Here is a 21296-nt window from a genome sequence, read left to right as displayed (position 1 = left end):
TAAATAAATATATTTCAGCAATAAATAGAAATGTTATAATTTAGATGTTAATTGCAAAACTGCATTATATGCATTATTGCATACACTTTTTTTTGATTGTTTATTATATTTAAAAATAAAGAGTAATTGTTCTGGGGCTCTGTTGTTCATTGTAACCTTGTAATAATGTAAAAGGGCTCCCTATAGTTTAGAGCCGAAGCTGAGGTAGATTTTTCTCCCTAAGAAAATTTTTAGTTCTAATTGAATTTATTTAAAGAAAGAGCCATTTGTTCAGTAAAACACTGTTTAATGGAAAACAAACAAACAAAAAAAAACAATTATGTTTAGTTTTCCCTCTGCAGTATCGAAACCATACCACACTGTGATGTCAAAACCGAGGTACGCACCGAACAGTCATGTTTGTGTACCGTTACAGCCCTAGTACCTGAATTTGTTTTTTTTTGTGCTACCGTCTCACAGAAACTACGATATACATTTAGGCTCCATGAAAAATAAAAATGCCTTCCAAATATCCATCTTGGTGCTTCTTGACATTTCCACATTAGATGTGAAGTCTTGTTCTCTTACCTTGTGCTTTGGACACCTCAGAGAAAAGTTGTCTTCATTTAGAGAGCAATCTAGATTGAGGTTAGAATAAGAAAGATTTAGCACTGGCTGTCAGTCACTCATGGTTGTCATATTTTGCTTTATTAAAAACGAGTGTAGACCAAGGTGATGCCACGTCTCACCTGCTTCTATGGCACAAAGGTAGTGGTACCTCAGCGTGCAGCCTTTACTGTAGCAGCCAAGTGTGGAGCCCACCATCTCACAATGAGAGCAGCTCTGAGGAGTGCAAACATCAGAAGCATTATGGGTAAAATAAACAACAGTGTCCGTATACTTGAGACAAGTCACGAATTTTCACTAGTGCCGTCAATCGATTAAAAAAATTAAATTAAAAAAAATACAAAAAACAACTAAATTCGCACTAAATCAGTTTTTGTCCTGAAATTAATTGCGATTAATCTTACCTACCATTAGTTTAAAAGAAATATGTTTAATGGCATATTTTTATAACTAAAAGCAAGTATCACGGATACCAATAAAACTGACGTCTCTTTGAAATAGATTTCTTTCCTAATATTTAACAATTAGCCATCCAACTTTACAGTATTATAGTTTCAAAAAGCAGTTCGCGGAGAGAGTGAAGACTGAGAACGCACCCTGTTTGCTTTATTTTTCAAAAGCACAAAGTTAATTGTTATTATGAGTGTATACAAATAAAAGTAGACCAATTCAAGCTCTTTTCGGCCTTATCAGGAAAATATGCCACATAACGCGTCGCCGCAGGCGTCGACCCCAGAGGGTTAAACACATTAAATTCTAAATTAAATATAGACGAATCCTTAAAGCTACAAAAGTTATTCATTTACTTTTTTTTTTTTTTCTTTTGTTGTTTGAAGAACAGACATCACAGCAGCTGGTTATTAGGTTATTTGGCTGCTATCACTTTAAGAGCTGCCGTATGGAGCGAATTTTGTGCCAATATTCATCAAACAAATCCAGCGTTTTGCAAATAAACACAATCTGCTTTGCAAAGAAAAACTCGACTTTCAAACAAACGCAAACTGATCTGCAAATACAAAACTCTATTTGAGAGAAAATGCAGAGGTATGGACAAATATGTATTGTGTGTTACAACTGTGAGACTCATTTGCCTTTTTATGACGAAATGTGACTTGATTTTCTCACAAATGCGTGCAGGCGGATTTTCTCACATGTGTCCAAACAGATTTTCTCACAAATGCAATCCAAAAACAGCAGATGGCACTGCTGGTCAATTTACGCTAGTCTCTCGAGACCCGAAACACCCTTTCAGGGAATACAGCAGACCAACGTGAGTGGGAAAAAGGTGAGTTTCTGTCTTACTATATCTATAATTAACCATTTAGCCTAGGTGTTTTCACAAAGCATCCCCACTACAAAGTGCTGTAAAGTTGTTAACATGATTGATTAGTTCAAAAATCAGTAGTGACATGGCTAAACATTTAAGTAGGCAGTCTTTCTCTATAAAAACTGATCCATTCTCTGTACCTCTTATCCTCTGTTGAATCGCAGGATATAGAATATATAGGCTACATATGTTGATACAATTGTTCAACATTCAAAAAAATGCAGAGGTATAACAATAAATTGTCACAATATATTGTAATACTAAAATGCAGATGTATTTTGGATAGCGACAACTGTGTACCAAAAATGAATTTTATTTTTACATTAGGTCAAGGAAGATTTATTGTCATTCTGCTATATATGATGTGACATAGCCTACAGTGGAGAGAAATGGTGTAAGCTACCTCTGCAGTAAAAGTTTAAACAAGTATAAAACTACACATAGACAACCTACTGAAAGGAGTAGGCTAAACTAATTACAAATAGGCTACTATAATCAAACTAGTTTAAGTTCAGATGAGTTTTATTGTGATTCAACTATATAAATGTACCGAAATATTATCTAAACATCGATATCCCTTTCGAAAATTAACCATGGTTTTACTAAATAAATACCATGGTATTTGCAGAAAAGCTGCCATTACAGAAATAGTAGCCTGCAAAAAAAAAAGATGGTTACCACACTTTTACTATAGTAAAACCAACTTTAATTTTCGTAAGGGATATCATAGTTTATTATCATATTTATGTTTATATACTGTATAGAATACAGTAGTTTATATACATGCCTTGTACAACATTTAAAACTAAAAGTGGCCTGTAAGGAGATATTTCATATTTCAACCAATATTTTACTCTGAATACTGGAAGATTTTAATCTGACGATAGCTTGTTTGGAAAAGCCCAACTCAAAATATGTAGCTTTTTATATATGGCCGAGCAACATTTTAACTCATGAAGTTAAGAATAAAAGGCTACTGTCAGGAATTATATTAGTGGCTCTTCAAAATGCAAACGTTCGTCATCTGAGTCACTCCGAGAAGAGTCCTCGCTGTCCAGAGTGTGTCTTCACCCGTGTAGCGTGCCATCATCCAACGCACAAAAAAAGAAAGTAGGCTAAATTCTATGATGAAGCTTGACATTTTGATGCCATTTTTCAGGGGCATCTACATGTTTATCTGGTTGATCTCAGATCATTAACATGCGATCAGAGCGCTCAGTGTGAGGCGGGATCACATTACAGGAGAAACTGTCCCTCTCCTTACTTTCATACAGATTATATAGGCCTAATCAGAGAATATTTGTTTTCAATTTGAATTGGTTTATTTAAAAGTAGAGATGTCAAGCTTTCTATACATATATGTATCATGTATGTGAGGCATATTTTCACTGAGATTCAGGTTGTTTTATTAATGTGCCAGTGAAGAAAATTCCCACACAAAAAGCACATTGATCTGTTGTTATTAAGACTATACACAAATAAAAGTAGAACCTTTGCAGTTTACAACTATGCAATGCTCGTATCTGTATTTGTAGTTATTTTCGTGGTCATCATGAAAACGTGACAAAACCCACGGCCTTCGACCCCAAAGTTTTTTTTCTAATCATTCCATTGTTAAAAGCATTCTGAAATACTGGTAAACCAATGTTTATTAAAACGCTGAATTTAGTATTATATCAGCGTGAACTTCTCCCCAATTCACATGACAAGAGTGACACCAGAAGAGAAATATTCATCATTTTGCTTAGCTACAAAATTACATAATTATTTTTGACACAAAGAATTGCACAGTGTTATAACATTTAAAAAGTTTTTTGTTAATAATTAATGACCTCTTGAGTGATATTACTATATCTGATACTAAATTAAATTGTCTAAGCTTTCATTTTTGGTACACAATATTGTCGCTATCCATAATACATTTGCATTTAAAATTACTATATATTGTGACACAATTTATTGTTATACCCCTGCATTGTTTTGAATGTTAAACAATTGTATCAACATATGTAGCCTATATATTCTATATCCGCAATCCAACAGAGGATAAGAGGTAAAGAGAATGGATCAGTTTTTATAAGGAAAGACTAACTACTTAAATGTTTAACCATGTCACTACTGATTTTTGAACTAAACAATCATGTTAACAACTTTACAGCACTTATTGTGAATTTCACTAACTTTGTAGTGGGGACACTTTGTGAAAACACCTAGGCTAAATGGTTAATTATAGATATAGTAAGACAGAAACTCACCTGTTTCCCACTCATGTTGGTCTGCTGTATTCCCTGAAAAGGTGTTTTGGGTCCCGAGAGACTAGCGTAAATTGACCAACAGCGCCATCTGCTGTTTTTAGATTGCATTTGTGAGAAAATCTGTTTGCACACGTGAGAAAATCTGTTTGGATACATGTGAGAAAATCCGCCTGCATGCATTTGTGAGAAAATCAAGTCACATTTCCTCATAAAATAGCAAATGAGTCTCACAGTTGTAACACACAATACACATTTGTCCATACCTCTGCATTTTCTCTCAAATAGTTTTGTATTTGCAAATCGGTTTGCATTTGTTTGAAAGACGAGTTTTCTTTGCAAAGCAGATTGTGTTTATTTGCAAAACACTGGATTTGTTTGATGAATATTGGCACAAAATTCGCTCCATACTGCCGCTGCTAAAAGTGACGTGGATCTCACACACATCGTATTTTCTCACAAGTCACAATACACAGCGCACTAGCGCATTTGTGTGTGCAATTGAACATCATGTGCTACGATCACAGTATAATGGCTGACAGGACAGGAAAATTGTTTTTTAAAAATGCAATTCTTGTCCAGAAAAAATAAAATAAGATAATAATAATTATTTTATAATATATAAAACAGCACTACAGCACTACAGCAAGCCAACAAACTGCAGTGCTTTCCACTTACTGTATCTCTAGCACCATCTAGTGCCTCCTGAAGGCCATACAGTCTCCCATTGACCAGGTATATGCCACTGGTCCAAACGATGCAGCCCTCGTGCACCCACAGCTCCTCGGGGTCCAGAGGCACGAGTGGGAGCTGGGCCAGTTGGGCCATGGGGCCCAGAGAGTCCAGGCTGGGCGGCGGGGGCTGGAAGGGCAGGGAGGCTTTGCTGTTGATGGGGACAGTTCGAGGTAAATCTTCACTGGACTTGTGTCTTCGTTTGAAGCGTGGATGGGATGTCAGTTTTCTGTGCTGGGGCCTTTGCTGTGTATTTTCAACGTGCAACTGCTTCAGTATGATTTCAGCATCCAGTTCTTGAGCTTTTGATGTACCCAGCCCGCTCGTCAGTTCTGCAGCTGGATCCCAGGTGTGAGCCATCACCTTTGAGGTGGAGCTGCTTGTCTTAGCATTCTGGAAAGGCATTTCTTCACCCACGCTGGGAGAGACTGTGCCAATGGTGGTGGCTGGGGATGTTGGGTTTGTTGCCTGACTTACTGTGCAATCGCTATCTGTAGATGACTTGACATTCTGAGGGTCCTGTAATATCGTATCCTGGGGAGTCGTTTCTGTCGGAATGGATGTCATACTGAAACCTGTGGTAGCTGCCCCATGATAGGACAAGGTTTGTCGCACTTGAGGTTGATTCTTAGGGAGCTTGGCTGCATACTCAGCTGGGTAAAAAGGACCATAGAGATCCCCGAGATGTTTGTAGTTGGCCCATTTCTGGCAAAGGCAGCAAAGGAGCCGACCAGCTTGTCCAGTCTCTGATATCACAGGTCCTGGCAGAACATATCCAGACGTAGGAAGTGTCTTCCCTGACTGCAAGGCAGAATCAACTGGCTCTGAAACCCAGTTTTCTTTTGTCCTTTCATTTTCCTTTTCTTTTCTCACAAGTTGAGATGACACAGGGGTATTTAATGGGCCATCTACCGCCAAGTGACCAGCTTTGCCCCCACCTTTAGACTTTTCATCATCTGCGTTAATGATTGTACAGACAGCCCCAATCTCTGCAATCTTTTTCTCCACATGTATGTAAGGAGCAAAAACATTACTCCTGGCATCTGAGAAAATTCCACACGGGCTGATGTTTCCCCTACTGCTCGCCTGAGTGTCCAGCTTCTCTTTGGAAGCCATCCCTCTTCTTCTCCTTCTCTGATCGCCAGGAGTCTCGTTGTCCTCTTTCCCCTTTTTCTGTCTATGTCTAGCAGGCTTCACATCTAACTCCGGCTGGGTCTCCTCGCTCTCTACATCCACTTTCACCACCTGGGTTTGAGCAGGAGGTGTCAAAGACGGACAGGGTTTCTGGTCAGGTGGAGTTGATACTTGGGTCACTTCACTTGCAGTGTCTGGGATTGGGACAGACTGAGGTTCAGCTGTGGGTGAGGGAAGAGAAGCTGCAGGTATGCTTGTTGCTGCATTCTGAATTTGTGCTTGGGCACGTTTCTGCTTATTCACACTGCCCACTGGGCGACCTTTTTTCTTACCTGATGGAAAATAACCTTTGGGGACAAGGCTGTCTGATGGTTTAGACTCTGAACATGTCAACCTGAGAGAAGTCATCTGGTGCTGAGCTGCTCTGGACAGAAGGTGGTGTCCAGGGCTCTGACTATGGCCAGTGGTGGTTCCATAGTAATCCCCACCTGGGTAATCATCAAAGCCCATGCCAGTCTCTTGAAGTTTCTGTCTCAGCAGGTTAGCAGCCGACTGCTCACCTCGTCGAGTTTCCAGCTGTTGATAAGTGTTTGTGAACTGCTGTATGTCAGACAGTGCAGAAGAAGATGGAGGAGGGGATCCCTGTACAGGACAAGGTAATGGAGGAGCTGGTGGAAGGGGTCCTAACAAAGTAAAATCATCCTTATCGCTTTCACCCAATGACCCTGAAGATCCAGCAGCACCTAATCCAAAGTCAAAATCTTTTGGCAAACTTCTGAGGGCACTAGTACTAGAAGCTGTTGCACCTGGTTTGAGGGTCTGAGAATCACAGGAGAACGCATCTTCAACTGCTCTGTATGGCATAAGATCATCCAGAGTATGAGAATCATCAAGGTAAGATAAGCATGCCTCCTCTCCTTGAGGAACACTGGAAAACGATGTACCACCCTCAGTGTCTGGCATATCAGAGGTGTAATGAGATCCCTCAGAGAAGTCAGATTCCACGTGACTATTGTTGAAGTCATTTTTTTTCACACCGGGAGTAATTTTCCGCACAATCGCCTCAAGTTTTAGACCATGACCCTTTCTTGGGGGCACAAACTTTGCTTTGGACTGAGGAGGTGAACTAGCGCTGGATATAGAATGTTGTGTTTTGGGAGATGGCAATTTTGGCTGAGCATCAGTACTGCCAGAACAATTGCTGGTTGCAAGTCTAGAATCAGAGTGGGATTGAGATAGTGGGGAATGATAAGCTGATCCTGGTCGCTGACCTGGAACATCCTGATGTTGCCTCTTTGCTGGAATAGGAGAAATAAAAGACCTAACTCTCCTTCTCATGATTAAAGGGTTGGTTTCAGCCGATGTTCCAGTTTTGGTTGCTCTCTGCCCCTGCTGAATCACTTGGTTAGTCTTACTAGTGTGCCCAGCAGGGCTAATAGCACCAACTGGAGCCAGTGAATGGAAAGATTTGGCCGTGTCATCCACACTCTTATCTGACATGTCCTCTTCTCCAAGTTTGGGGCCAGCATTTGTGACTGGCTGAGAACCGACATGCTCATGAGGAACTGTAGTGGGTTGTCCAGCTCCCTCTCTTTCAGGATAAGTGTCCCACATTTTCATGTCAAAGTGTGAACCGGGATAAGAGTGCTGTCGAGATAGGTGATGCTGACTAGGCAGAATATCACTTGAAGCTTGGGATTTACACTTCTGTTCAGAAAGTCTCTGAGGAATGTGCCTGTCCATTCCTCTTAGCCTTTGTCTGTCAGGAGTCCAGTCGGGTCTCTCGTGAGGAGGTAAACTCTGTGGAAACACTTGTAACTTGTTAGTAGACTGTGTGGTTTTAGAATATGCTGATACTGTGTGGAATGGTTGATGAGGTGTAGGAAGGGAGATCATTTTTGGTCCATCCATGGTGTCACTGAAACCATATGCTCTGAAACCATCAACAGCCTGCGAGATAGACTGGTGCCTTGGTGGTGAGGACAAGGGATTTGAGGACATTTGCAAAATATATGGCAGGTTGCTGGTGGCTTCACTGTTGCCTTTGGCACTGCTGGTCTTTTCTATATCAGAATCAACACCTACAGGGGGATGAAGGGGCTTATTAGATTCCTTACTGGGTGGCGTGCTGCAGTAACCATCGGTGTTCTGACCTGCAGTTTCAGTCTTTAACGAATCCTCCTTGTTTTGTGCTTTCTTTGCTTTTATTTCTTCCTTGCAACCTTCTTGCTCATTGGATCCAGATGAAGAAAATGGCTGCTGAATGACTGAGTGTCCAGAGGTCCCAGAGTGTCCTCTCTCTCTTTCTGGTGTTGTTCGTCGAGAAGGGGACACATCACAGATTACGGAGCGCCTTCCTGAGGATGTCTGAGATTGAGTGTGACTGATAGGACCTACACCGCATGCCAATGGCTCAGCTTCCTGTAAAAGCAATTGTTCCACAGCGGAAGGAGAGGTACCATATCTGGATGGTTTTCTGTGCTGCAAAGAATAGTCAGCCAAGTTAATGTGCTTTGAAGGGACTCCTGTTGTGAGATCTAAAGACTGCTGCATGTGGGAGGACTGGCTGGGAGACAGACTGGTCTTGCCTTTTTCCAAAGAGATCCCATGAGTCACATTGGGCTTATGTGCTTCAGAATCCCAAGAGGGATGAGGAGGGCCTAAAACAATATCATTATCTGGTCCCTGATTTTGGCTTGAATTTGGTGGTTTTCCAGAGGCCATTTGACTGAACTTGATATTAAGTCCACTTATAAGTGTTTGAGAGCCAAGTGCATGTGAACTCAAATTTTCAACCATACTGTAAGGTAGTCTAGCTTGATAACGGTGCTGCGATGCATCTTGAGGCTGTTGGTGAACACTAGATGTCTGGTCGGGACGGCCATAGCGTCTATCTAAGTGATGACCCTGGAGCACTTCTTGCAAAAGACTTGGAAACGATTGCTGAAACTGAGAACTGCTATCCTGACTTCTTGAGACGATAGCCCTCCCCCCCTCCATAGCAAAAACACCAATCTCCTTCCTGCCAATAGGCCCATAGCTGGCCTGCAGCTGATGATAATTCTGGCATCTATCTGTGCCCATACTACTCGCTAGTCCTAACTTTCCTTTGCTCTTTGCAGCATTATAATGTACCTCAGGATTACTGTATTTAAACGATGCCGGGTGAGACTGAATAGAGGGTTGAGAGTTTTGGCCAAATTCTTGTTTAGGGGAAATATCATACTGTGACACATAGGTTTCCATGCACATCTCCCCTTCTCCATTGTGATTTCTAGTCTCTCTTAAGACATTCACATCACGGTGGTCCCCAGGATTTCTGTGTTTGTTTGAGTAATGAGAAACACCATAACGTGGGGATTTGGCTCCTGTGTGCTTGCTTGATTCAGTATTCACTTCAGATCGAGCAGAGACAATAACTCCAACACCCCCAACATTATGTTGCTCTGAAACATTCACATTTTTACTCAGACTTTCAAATTGCTGTGCATCGGTCTCTGCTTCATCCTTTGTGGGTGGGACTGACAGTCTGTTCTCTGAATTCTCTCTATCACAGGAAGGATCTGCATTTTCAACTTCACTTTCTTCATCTTTTATCATTTTGATCTGGCATCCCTTCATTCCATTATCATCGTCATTACAAAGGTCTTTTTCTGCCACACAGTTTGGATGTGCTGAGTGAATAGGAGATGGCGGAGCAGGGGGATATACTGGTTGTTTTGGGCTGGGCTCTGCAGAAGGATGAATTGACGGAGGTGAAGAAGAGGAGGGAGTCAGGGTTTCTGGTGTTTTTGCTTGAGACGGTTGTTTTGAAGCTGTTGAAATGACTCCAGTGTTGACCTGGAGATCCAATACTTTTTGACTCGCTTCCGACAGCATCTGACTCTGTGATGATGGGAAGCTTTGTGGCTCAGATTCGTTGCTTGTTCCACTTGCCTGCCTAATTCTCTTACGTTCTACTTGTTGAAGCCCTTTTGCTTCCAGCATCTCAGAACTCTCTTCATTCACTGATGCCTGACCACTGGAGCTGGAATTTCCAGATTTGTTTTGGTTGACAGGTAAAGACTGAGAACCTTGCTGCATCTGGAGGTGATGTGCACTGTCTCTGCTCTTCTTCTGGGGCAGCACAGTGTCTGTTAGAAGCATGTGCTGCACTGTATTAGGTAGATTCTCCACTTGAGAGGTCAGAGCATTGAGGCTATTTAGACCAGGGTCCTGCAAGACTTTGTCATGAGGGTACAGGGAGCCATCTTCCCCTGGACCGCCCCGAAGACTTAGTCCCATACGGTTCTGACTCACGGCAGCATGACCACCCCCTGCACCGTGGTTCAAAACAGTTGCTTTAGTGCCTACGCCGCTACCACAACTACTGATGCTGCTATTTGAATTGGGAGTGGGGCTCAGCTGAGGTACGGCCTGCAGAAGACGTCCGTGGCTTTGGCTGCTGCGAGCATTTGAAACAGAGGGGTGTGACGATGGCTGCAGATGAGTAGCGGCACTGTTTCCTTCAGAACTCCCCATTAGTGGAGACGAAGAGGAGCTGCAGCTCGGAGACTGTACGGCAGACGGAGCAGGAGAAGGATTAGATATGGGACTGAAGTTCTGATGAATGTGAGGCTGTTGACTTTGGGAGTGCATAGGAGATTTGGCAAGGTCTTGAGAGGGGTGTGAAGGCAGAGCAGGGCTGGAGGACACAGAGGAATGGGGCAGTTTGGTGTGCAAGTGTCCTTGGTGCTGCATTTTGAGGGAGAGGTCATAACCTGCTCCAGTGCTGTGCTGAGAGGGACGCTGGGAATGGGGGGCATGCTTGTGAAGGGACTGAGATTGTGGCGAATATGCCGACGATGTGTAGCTTTGTCCCATATTCTCACAGCTGTTTGAAGCAGACGAACTTGTATGAGTATTTGGATTAGACTGAGTGGGAGAGTTATTAATTTTGGCATCCGTGCTGCTGCTGCTGCTGCTGCTCGCGTCGTATCTTTGCGGTGGGGAGTTATACATTCCAGTAGAGCCTGAGGTTGCATTAAGGGGGGCGTAGTGTCCAAACTGAGGGGGGATTCTGTTTCCAGAAAGCGGGTATGTCCGCTGATGCTGACCTTGGTGCAATCCTTGATATTTCTGACCATGCTGCCGTTGATGCATCTGAGCACCTGATTGTACTGAAGCAGCATGAGCCAAACTGTATTGCTGGGAAGGAGAAAACGAACCAGCGCCACTGCTATTACTACTCCCAACTGCAGAGGCACTGCCGGAGCCATAATCAATAGAGTAGGGAGAAATCATTCCAGAGGATGACCCTGAACCAGGTAAGTGGTACTGATGAGGCGCATGTCCATCCACGTTTGAGTATCTAAATCCCGCGCCATATGCTGCTCCACCTCTTCTGCTTCTTTCTCGTCCACCCACTGAAAAATAATAATCCACACTGTCCTTACGGTAAGAGCTCCCTCCTCCTCCTCCACTGTGAGCGTTTCCCGGCGTCATCTCTCCAGTTGTTCTTCTGGATCCATAGCCGTGTATAGAAGGAGCGTGTAGAAGATGCTGTTGGCTCCGCAGGTGCAGGTGCTGCCCATGACTCTGCAGGGTAGGTTGAGCTTGCTGTATGGCCGCATAGTCCTCTGAGTTTCTGGGAGATATCTGAAGGTCCGAAGGGTGGGGCTGATACGGGGAACCGACGACACTTCCTCCCCGGCTAAACGCCGGATGAAGAGGAACTGGACTGTTGGGAAAGTTCTGCATTTTTGTGTGTAGAGTTTTGCAAAACTGCTATTAGCAACCCTTCTTATCAAAAGGATCCAAATGGCAAACTGGAATGCTTAGTATTAGAAATCTAAACTCACATCTGTAGCAGCAATACAGGATGCCCCAGCAAATGTCTTAAGTGAGATTTAGAAAGCCAGGAGATTCAATTTGCTGCTTTGAGTTAAAACGTAAAAACAATGTGAAGATGGGAAATGCAGCAGCCACACATTCATTCACAGAAACGGTGTCACAAATGCCACTATGTGGTTTGGCACTAGATCCAAAGATTTCTGTAAAAAGATGATGAAGGTTTAGTGTTATCACAAATTGTCTATTAGCCAAGAGGTAAAAATACTCCACCAAAATAGCAACTCAATTAAGTTTCATCAAGAGAATGTCAATATCTTGATTCTGTAGTGTGAAAAATCTCCTTGCCATTTGGTAACGGTGCGAACGGATGTGGATAGCAGCCATGCAGTAGAATTATAATAGTTCAGTAACAGGTTTGCAACAGACAAACAAAAAAAATCTTTCTCCAGTTGGCACATGTATTCACTGACACTGAAAATAGCTTGAGAAAGATCAATACTTCAAGATCATGACTTTTTTTCATATTTCCTGTGTAACGGGGATTTTCGGCACGTGCTCAAGCCAGGTTTCATGAAGATCTTTGCCAACAATTTTTTTCCAGCTGTATCCAAACATTTGTCTTCTCCCATGTTAATTATTCAGTCCATCAAGTTAGTTGTTTTCTTTGATAGTCCAATCCTTGCCCGTTACTGTAAGGTGTTTTTCAGTGTAGCTGGTCCTAGCTTCAGGTTTTCTGTGGTCAGTCCATGCCATCCGGTTGCTCTTCTAATCCGATCCTCTCAATATGATAGCATCTTTCTCTCTCTGGAATCAGGAAGCTTGAGATGTTCTGAAAACAGAGGGAAAACACAGCACATATTAACTGAGAACTTTTCTTTAGTGTTACATTCATATTTTAACAACTAAGTAACATCCCAAGTACACTTAGTCTAAAGGCTATTCGTCTGTGGTCAGTCTACATACAAACATTAAAATGGCCATGAAATCCTAAATCTGATTTTCTGAGAAGTTAAGGGGATACTCCACCAAAAAAGGAAAATTCTCTCATCAATTACTCACACTCATACCATCCCAGATGTATATGACTGACTTTCTTCAGACGAATACAAATTAAGATTTTTAGAAAAATAATCCTCATCAATCAGGTGATGGGTATTGGTATTTTTTTTTCACCCACCCCTATTGTTTTGCTTCAAAAGACACTGATTCATCAGCTCTGGTTGTATGGATTACCATTATGTTGACTTTGCATTTTTTTGAAGTGTCAACTTCAGGGATCTGTTGCACCTGCATTATATGGACTCCGTGGATTATTTTTCTAAAAATCTTTGTTTGTGTTCATGAAGAAATGATCTTCTACAACATTATATTGATGTTTCTCCAAACATTAACCAACATTTAGCTTTGAGAAGTTAAAATGCTCATTCATTCATCAAAACGTACACCAAAGCACTACTAAGTGCGAAGGATCGATTGAGAGGCATTCAGACAAAGTGTTGTTTGTGTGACTGCAAGACTATGAAGAAGTTCCTAGTCTTAAAAGCATGACATTTCCACATCACTTCACCAAACAATTTAATTTCAAGAGCCTTAAAGCCTACAACAGCAGAAGAAGCAGAAAAACACAAAGACGCTGGCCTAAGACTTTAAGACTGGGCAGCTTTACTTGATCCAGCAACATATGAAGTACAAAGAGATCAAGCCAAACTGACTACTGTACAATAAAAATAACTCCCTTCAGATCATTGAACACATTTAAAGTTTATGCTCATTTTGCAGGTGCAATGTGATTATCTGTGATTTATTTCTATATAGATAAGCTAATTAACCCGTCAAAATAAAAGTTTAGTTTAACATGAAAGAAATACTACTATTGAGCAGTCTTAAGACTCAATGTAACAACAATACTACTACTACTACTAATAAATATTATTCTTTTAAAAATAGTTGTGCAGCACTTTGTTTGCCAAAAATAAAGGGGTTTAATTTTTAGAATAAATGATCATTTTGATTACGATAAATTAAATTAATGTTTTAGAAAAATTAAGAAGAACATTTTATAGGGACCTATTTTTGTTTAAAAAAAAAGGACCTTATACAAAAAAAAGAATAGGTTTAAAATACAGGCCTGTGGTTCTTAATTTCTTTTTATTAATTCACCATTTGTAAACTGATGTTTACGGTTAATTTTTTTTAGAAATATCAGTTGCATTTGTATTAAAACTATATTCACTGAATGTAATCATAAAAAAAAAAAAAAAAAGAGAATCAAATGAAGAATCGGAATCGAATCTGGACATCTGAAATGATTCCCAGCCCTAGTCTGCAGCGTTTTCAAAAGTCTGTTTTGGAGGGTGGAAAATGCCGGAGTAATGTAAACGATAGGCGTAACCGTAGCAAAAGTTATGCGTTTTAAAACGAAAACTCACTAGTGTAAACGGGACCCAAGTGTTTGCACCGATAATAATCAGTTCTAGCATTGCAAACTTGACATCGCATCTAGAGATGCAGCGATGTATCGGCCAATAAAAGCAATTTATCTCACTATCGGCCATCGAGTGAAAATCAGCCGATGATCAGGGCCGATTATATCCTGTCAATCAAAAGGCGGAGGAAAAACGTGTCAGACTGCAACTCAAACTGTGAGCGAAGAAAACCTCTGTTGAATTTAGGGCTGTCAAAATTAATGTAACAATAAGGCATTAACAGTTAAAAAAAGCGACATTAAAGCAGGCTCTATTTGACCAGCTGAATCACCCGTAGTTCAAGCCAGCATTGCCAGATCCGCAGGTTTTCTCTACACCAAACATCTGTAGCACGCCTCGCATCCAATAATCACAAAGAGCTCTGTGCTGTCTTTCTTCTGATTAGAAACAAACTCTCAGCTTTCAAATCCTGTTCATTCTATCACGAAATACATACAATGAATGCTGTTTTGACGCTTTTAAATGTGACGTGACAGATCGCTATTGCACCTCAGTTCTCTTCCAGTTTAATAAGTTATGGCGCAAAATACACATGAATGTACATCATAAGATGTTGACAGATACAGTATGGCTTACCAAAATGTATCATGTCTGTCTAATGTAATCACTCAATCAGTGTTTCAACCGCGGAAAGATGCCAATAAAACAGATTGTGAACAGTGACGTTTACCTCAGCAAAGTTATTCCGCTGTTCACAGTTCATTAGTTATAGCATGGACACTTTTTACAAGAAAAGATAATCGTCTGCTTTGCTTACATCTAGTCACTGTTTAAAACTAAAACAAATGATTGAATGATGGATTCATCGTTATTCTTAATTGAAAAGCACAACAACAAAACAGTAGGCTACAAACGGGCGTATTACAGAAAGTTTCTTATCTTAAGTTAAGACCTAAGATATGATGTGTTATGTTAGGATTTTTAGCAAATTGGTATGACAGAAGCTAATCTTAACTTGATTTGGGATTCTTATCGTATCTTAGCTCTAGTTAGGAAATCTTAAATGGCATTATCAGGTTCGACAATCCGCTCTCAGGTCTGTTACCAAGCAACCAACACTGCGCAACTGATGAGGTAAACAAAAGCTACTTCACTTTGAAAATCGCCTTTTGCAAAAAAACATAAGGCATTAGTCACTTGCACTACAACCAGCAATGCTTTGTGACGCTTTTGTTGGTCTCTGTAATGCTGGCTGCAGTTCCTGCTGCGCGGCAGTCTGTAATTACTTTCATAAGTGTTTTGTCACCAAAATGTAACATCTTCAGGGTCCTCCAAGAGTCTTTCTACCATTAAACATCTCCGTTCTTTATTTTCAATTATTAATAAATGCAACAGCATTTTTGGACAGCGCAACTGTAAGCGTTTTTTTTTTCAGTTAGCTTTCAAATAATTTTGAAGTTAGGACAGCTGTGGGGTTGTCCTAAAGTTAAGACAGTTTTTAGGGTTTTTTGTCAATTTAGGAGGTTTCTGTAATACCCTTCCTATCTGTAGTTAAAGATAAGATAAGGAACTTAGGAAATACTGTTCTGTAATAGCTTTTGTCCTAAATGTGGTCCTAACTGAAATTACCATGGTTACCAAACAGATAAGATGAGATTTTAAAGTTAGGATATTTCTGTAGTACGCCCCCAGGAGGTGTAAAGAGTACCTGAAAACCATACTGGAGTAAAAGTACAGATACCTAACAGTAAAAATTACTCCACTACAACTTGAGTAAAAGTATTAGAGTATCTGATTTTAACAGTACTTAAGTATTTTACTTCTACTAAATATAGGCTCAAAGAGACATGCCAGTCAAAAACTGTAACGTTGTGGAGAAGCTGGAGAAAACAGGCAGGGACAAGGATCTGTGTGCAGGCATTTCATGGAAAAACTAGAACAAACAATAAGCCAAAAACCACAGGGAACAAACAACAGAATGATGGGCAAACAGACAACCATTACATTCAACAACTCACAAAGAACTAAAGAAACACTAGGGCTGTATATACAGTATACAGGAGGCTAACAAGCTGAACAAGATAAGATACAAACTGACTACAAGCACCACGGGAGACAGGAAGTGACATAGAAGTCCAAGACAAGGCACAGAAAACACAAAAACAAGAAAGAGCAGATTTGTGAGGAGAGCAATCACGCTTATTTGCTAAAACCAAAATAATAAAAAAAACACCTCAAAATTGCAAAAACAAAAAACAATATCCTTCAAAAAGGTCTCTTCAGTGTAGATAAATAAAATAATGTTAAGTAAAATTAAAAAGTCAAAGTCTTCTTGCAGTGGACGTGCTGGTTTCTTCACGGGATCAGAAATCTTACTCCTGCTGCACTGCTCCACGTCAAATTTGAACTCGCACATAACTATCGGTATCGGTTTTGGCCGATATCATTCTGAATAATCGGCTATCGGCAGAGAAATTCAGTATCGGTGCATCTCTAATCACAGCCTCATCATCATCAAATTAAATGAGACAACCAAACATACAAAAGGTGTTGCTGACTCAATTTAGTTTGTGTGTTACGCAGGTTTTCCCTGTCAGCGCGAGCATCGTCATGCTGTGGTGTTTCTCCAAACACATTTTTTGCGCATGTGAAGGACACGAGAGAAGAACAAAGCAAAGCCTTCTTTACATAATGAATAATAGTTTAGCAACCAAATATTACATCGCGTCTAACGATGCACTCATGGAAACGAGCCCGCCATGAGGTTCAGTTACAGTTTCGTTTTAAGATTGTTACTTAGCATTTCAAATAAACGTTGTTTGTAATGAATGGCACTATAATTGATTTTTGTTTCATTCACATGTATTTATTTTTGTTCTGTTTTGAATGCCACGAAATTTAAATGATTTGGAGTGAGGGGAAGTAAAGTAGCTAGCCTACATGTTTATAGCATTTATAATGTTTGTTAAGCTTCTTAATGTATATTTACATTATTTCAGGAAGTAATAGTAAAATACGACTTCTACTGTACACTTAATTTTATTATGCTGTAGTATTAAAAAGTAGCCTACATATACAATGGGGACCATCTGCACCAATAAAACAACCATATTATGTTCATGACTCCTACACACATTAAACTTTAGCCTTAAACACTGTTATAATTAAGGGGTTCCTGGCTCTATGAAGTTTGAAAACCCCTGATTTAGACTACGTCACGAGCACATTTAGAGCTCACGCGTTCACTGTGTGATTTAGTCTATTAAAATACATTTAGATTTCCCCCAAAATTCAAGATGAGGGGGCAAAAATGCACCCGTATGACTTTTATATTTATATTATCTGATTTAGTTAATATCACACAAAGAGTAGAGTTTTTCTCCATATACAAGCACGACTGCAAACACTGATTTGATAAACAGTTCAATAAACAAGTTAATATTAATTGACTAGCATTTTAGACAACAATTCTTGTTTTTGGTCTATTTTGTAGAAGAAAATATTTTTGAACGAAGCCACAGCAGAAGTGTGTTTCGTTACCGAATCAGTCAGCCGTTTGAACAAATCAGCTGAATGAATGACTCACTGCTGGTGATTTTAGGTTTATATAGTATGCTTTCCCTTCCAAATATTTCAGATATTACTATTAAACATTTTGTTTCTGAAATATCAAAACATTAATTGTGCATTTGTAACAGCAGGTTGATGAAGCGTCGATGCTTATTTTCCAAGCAAAGATGCGGAGCAGAACAGTGGCCTTTTACATTCACGTCTCATATTCATAAGAGTTTTAAACAGTATGTCATGACTACGTCTGCTATTCCCGCACAGAAACGCTGAGAGAAATAAATGCCACATGACGTCTGGTGTAAACATCAGAACCACAGAGAGATGCTAGCAACAACTAGCACAACTTTCTGTTCAAACCATCTCCGGCAAATGCCTCTGCCAATCAAGTCTCAGGAGTCTCGTATAATGCGTGTTCTTTCAACATATCAGCTCAAATATTTTGATGACAAAATCATATTAAAATCACAAAACAGAGAAAAAAATTAAAATAAATAAATTTAAATTTAGGGAAAATAAAATGGAATTAATGCAAAAGCATTAGATTTCATAGGGAACTAATGCTGTTAAAATTATAATAAATTATTAGTTGTAATATGTTTTATGAACCCAATTGATTAGAGATGCTTTTTAACGACTACAATTAATCACAAAAACTGAATCCAGAAAAACATTTAACCAAAAATAAACAGAATTTGGGGGTGTATATATAAAACATAAAATGGAATTAATGTAAAAACATAGGATTTCAGCCCTGTTACTGTTAAAATTACAATGAACTGTTAGTTTTAATATATTTTATGGATTCAATTGATTAGAAATGGTTTTTAAATGACAAATTAATTACAAAAAAAAAGACAACAGAAAAGATTTAACCAAAAACACAAAATTTGGGGGGTGGGATATATACACAACAATTTTGGAAAAATAAAATGGAATTAATGCAAAAACATAGGATTTCATAGGGTCCTATTATTGTTAAAATTATAATAAATTAGGCCTATTAGTGTTAATAGGTTTGATGAACTCAATTGATTAGACATGGCTATTCATGACAAATTAAATACAAAAACAGAATCAAGAAAAAATGATCAAAAAACACAGAATTTGAGGGGGGATATATAATTAAATGGATTTAATAGTTCCGCAAATATGGACGACTGTTATGGTAGGGGTCTATTGACATTCCCTGATGACTCCGTCAGATTAAAGCAGCTTTTAGTCTTTTTCAAATGTAACATCAAGAGCTAAATTGCAGCGGTCCGCTCTTGTGAAGTCGGACTAAACAGACCTAGATTACACCGATGTTATTCAAACTAGAATCGGCCTCTGCGAGGAATCCTTCAAATATTCGAGTCGAAGAAAACAGCACAAATCTTCTGATTACAAACATGACGACTGGATTTTCACGTTTGCACGGACTAAGCGCACGCAATCTAACAAGATGTCTGTTAAAGATCTCTTGATCTGGAAAGCATCTGCGGTGTACAAACATCTGACAGACGTCTTTAGGATTCTAAATCATAAACATCTTAAAGACATCTATTTGACATCTGCAGCACACGTACATCACAGAGACGTCTATTAGACATCTACAAAACATATTTTTAGACTGTTTGCTCGTCTGCAATACGTCTATGGGACATTTCCTATCAGATGTCAAATAGTCGTATATTAGATGTCTTTGAGATGTTTATGATTTATAATGTATGTAAAACTGACATATTAAAGACGTCTGTCAGATGTTTGCACACCGCAGATCAAGAGATCTTTAACAGACGTCTGTGTGCTATCTGGGACGTCTTGCAGACATCACATAGACGTCTCGGTGATGTATATGTGGTATATCAGGATATAAACGAAAGATTTTTGCAAAGTTACTGTATTCCACAGACTAGCGCGAGCATCCGTGGGGACTTCGTCTCGTAAACTGAATGTGTGGCAAGCACAGACAGACGTAATCCATCTATGGTATGGGTGTTTAATTAGACGAGTCTTTAATGAGGGTCCCAAGCACTTTAATGGGATCATTAGTCATGTTGACACGTGTCTATTGTCTCTCGCACAATAGCAGTGAGTTTACGGCTGCAGTCTTTCTCCAGTCAAACTAGTCCTGTAATGGATCTGCTAACTAAACAAACCGCTTGAGATGATCCTCTCAGTCGTTTGTGTGTGTGTGTGTGCGTTTTTGTGACAAATCAGGACATAGATGTGTATAATGACAAGGGTATGACAGGTATTACAAGGAGAAGGTGACTTTTCAGGACATTACTCCATGTCCCCACTTTTCAAAACGCTTATAAATCACACAGAATGGAGTGTATTGAAAATCTGAAATAGCAGAAAGTCTCCTGTAAGGGGTAGGTTTAGGTGTAGGGTTGGTGTAGGACAATAGCACATACAGTATAAAAACCATTACGCCTATGGAGAGTCCCCACTTTTCACAAAAACAAACGTGTGTGTGTGTGTGAGGTCAGAAATGATGATGCTCTTCACAGCGTAATCAGGCATCTGTCATTACCTAAGAATTACTGAAACGCTGAAAAACAATAACAAACAACAACCATGATGATGGTGGTGATAACGTTGACTATCACTCTGTGTGTGTGTGTTCGTTCATGAGGCGAAATCAAAATCTGTTATTAATAATGATGGAGCTCCGACATGATATAGACTCGGAACAATCTAGAAATCAAACTGCCTCCATCACAGCAGCACGTTAGCATTAGCCCTTTAGCACGGCTCAGATTCGCGCAGAAACGCTGGATTTACACGCACAATCCGCTCGTTTACAAACGCGTCAGAACGCGACACATATCGCATTCGGTGAAAGAAAACAAACGCGATTCTGAGGCGAGAAATCACGAACGCGGTGAACGGATCACGCACGCAGTGATGACTGATGCTGGAGACGCCACATTAAACCATCACAAACGCCTGATAACGCGATGTTTTTCTTTACCGGATAGGCCCGTCTGATCCCCGGCCTCGAGTTCCGCGCTCCGCCGCTCCGCCTGCACCGAGCCGCGGCTCTCCCGCCGCGCACAGCCGCCTCACGGAACCGAGCGGGCCTTGAGATTCCGCGAACACCAGTCCGTTCCTCTTCTGCCGTTCTTCTCTTTTTTTTCTTCTTCTTTTGTCTTTCTCGCGTCAGGAAACGAACGAGAGGAGCTCGAGCGGTCCACGCGCTCCCGCCCCCCTCACGCGCGCGCCGCATCCATCACGCACACGCGTCTGACGCGACGCAGCACACTGCACACTAACGGCGGCGGAGAAAACGGCGAAACCGCGCAGAAGTTGATCGATCTGATCACGTGTCTGGGTTTAGGGGTCTGGATGGGAACATAAAGCCGCATCTGCACTCAATTATCTCTCCAAACACACTTGTGTAGTGTGCTAGTGTAGTGTACTTGGACTAGT

General features: G+C 40.4%; 1 protein-coding gene across 2 annotated transcripts in view; it reads right to left on the bottom strand.

Moving 5' to 3' along the window:
• tcf20 (transcription factor 20) overlaps positions 1 to 21296 on the bottom strand; it is a 25230-nt gene extending 3934 nt beyond the window's left edge. Inside the window, exons 1-4 of one of the 2 annotated variants that reach the window (XM_058769394.1) lie at positions 20839 to 21296; positions 4864 to 12712; positions 729 to 822; positions 568 to 617 (exon numbers count right to left, since the gene is read on the bottom strand). In XM_058769394.1, coding sequence (XP_058625377.1) covers positions 568 to 617; positions 729 to 822; positions 4864 to 11790 — 7071 coding nt within the window. In that variant the 5' untranslated portion in view covers positions 11791 to 12712; positions 20839 to 21296. The remainder of the gene's footprint in view (positions 1 to 567; positions 618 to 728; positions 823 to 4863; positions 12713 to 20838) is intronic. The other variant, XM_058769393.1, reaches the window with a different exon arrangement.

The sequence above is a fragment of the Onychostoma macrolepis genome, chromosome 03 (genome assembly GCF_012432095.1).
Source record: "Onychostoma macrolepis isolate SWU-2019 chromosome 03, ASM1243209v1, whole genome shotgun sequence".
NCBI lineage: Eukaryota > Metazoa > Chordata > Actinopteri > Cypriniformes > Cyprinidae > Onychostoma > Onychostoma macrolepis.
Note: the sequence above shows the minus strand (reverse complement) of the source record. Positions and strands in the feature narration are given on the sequence as shown.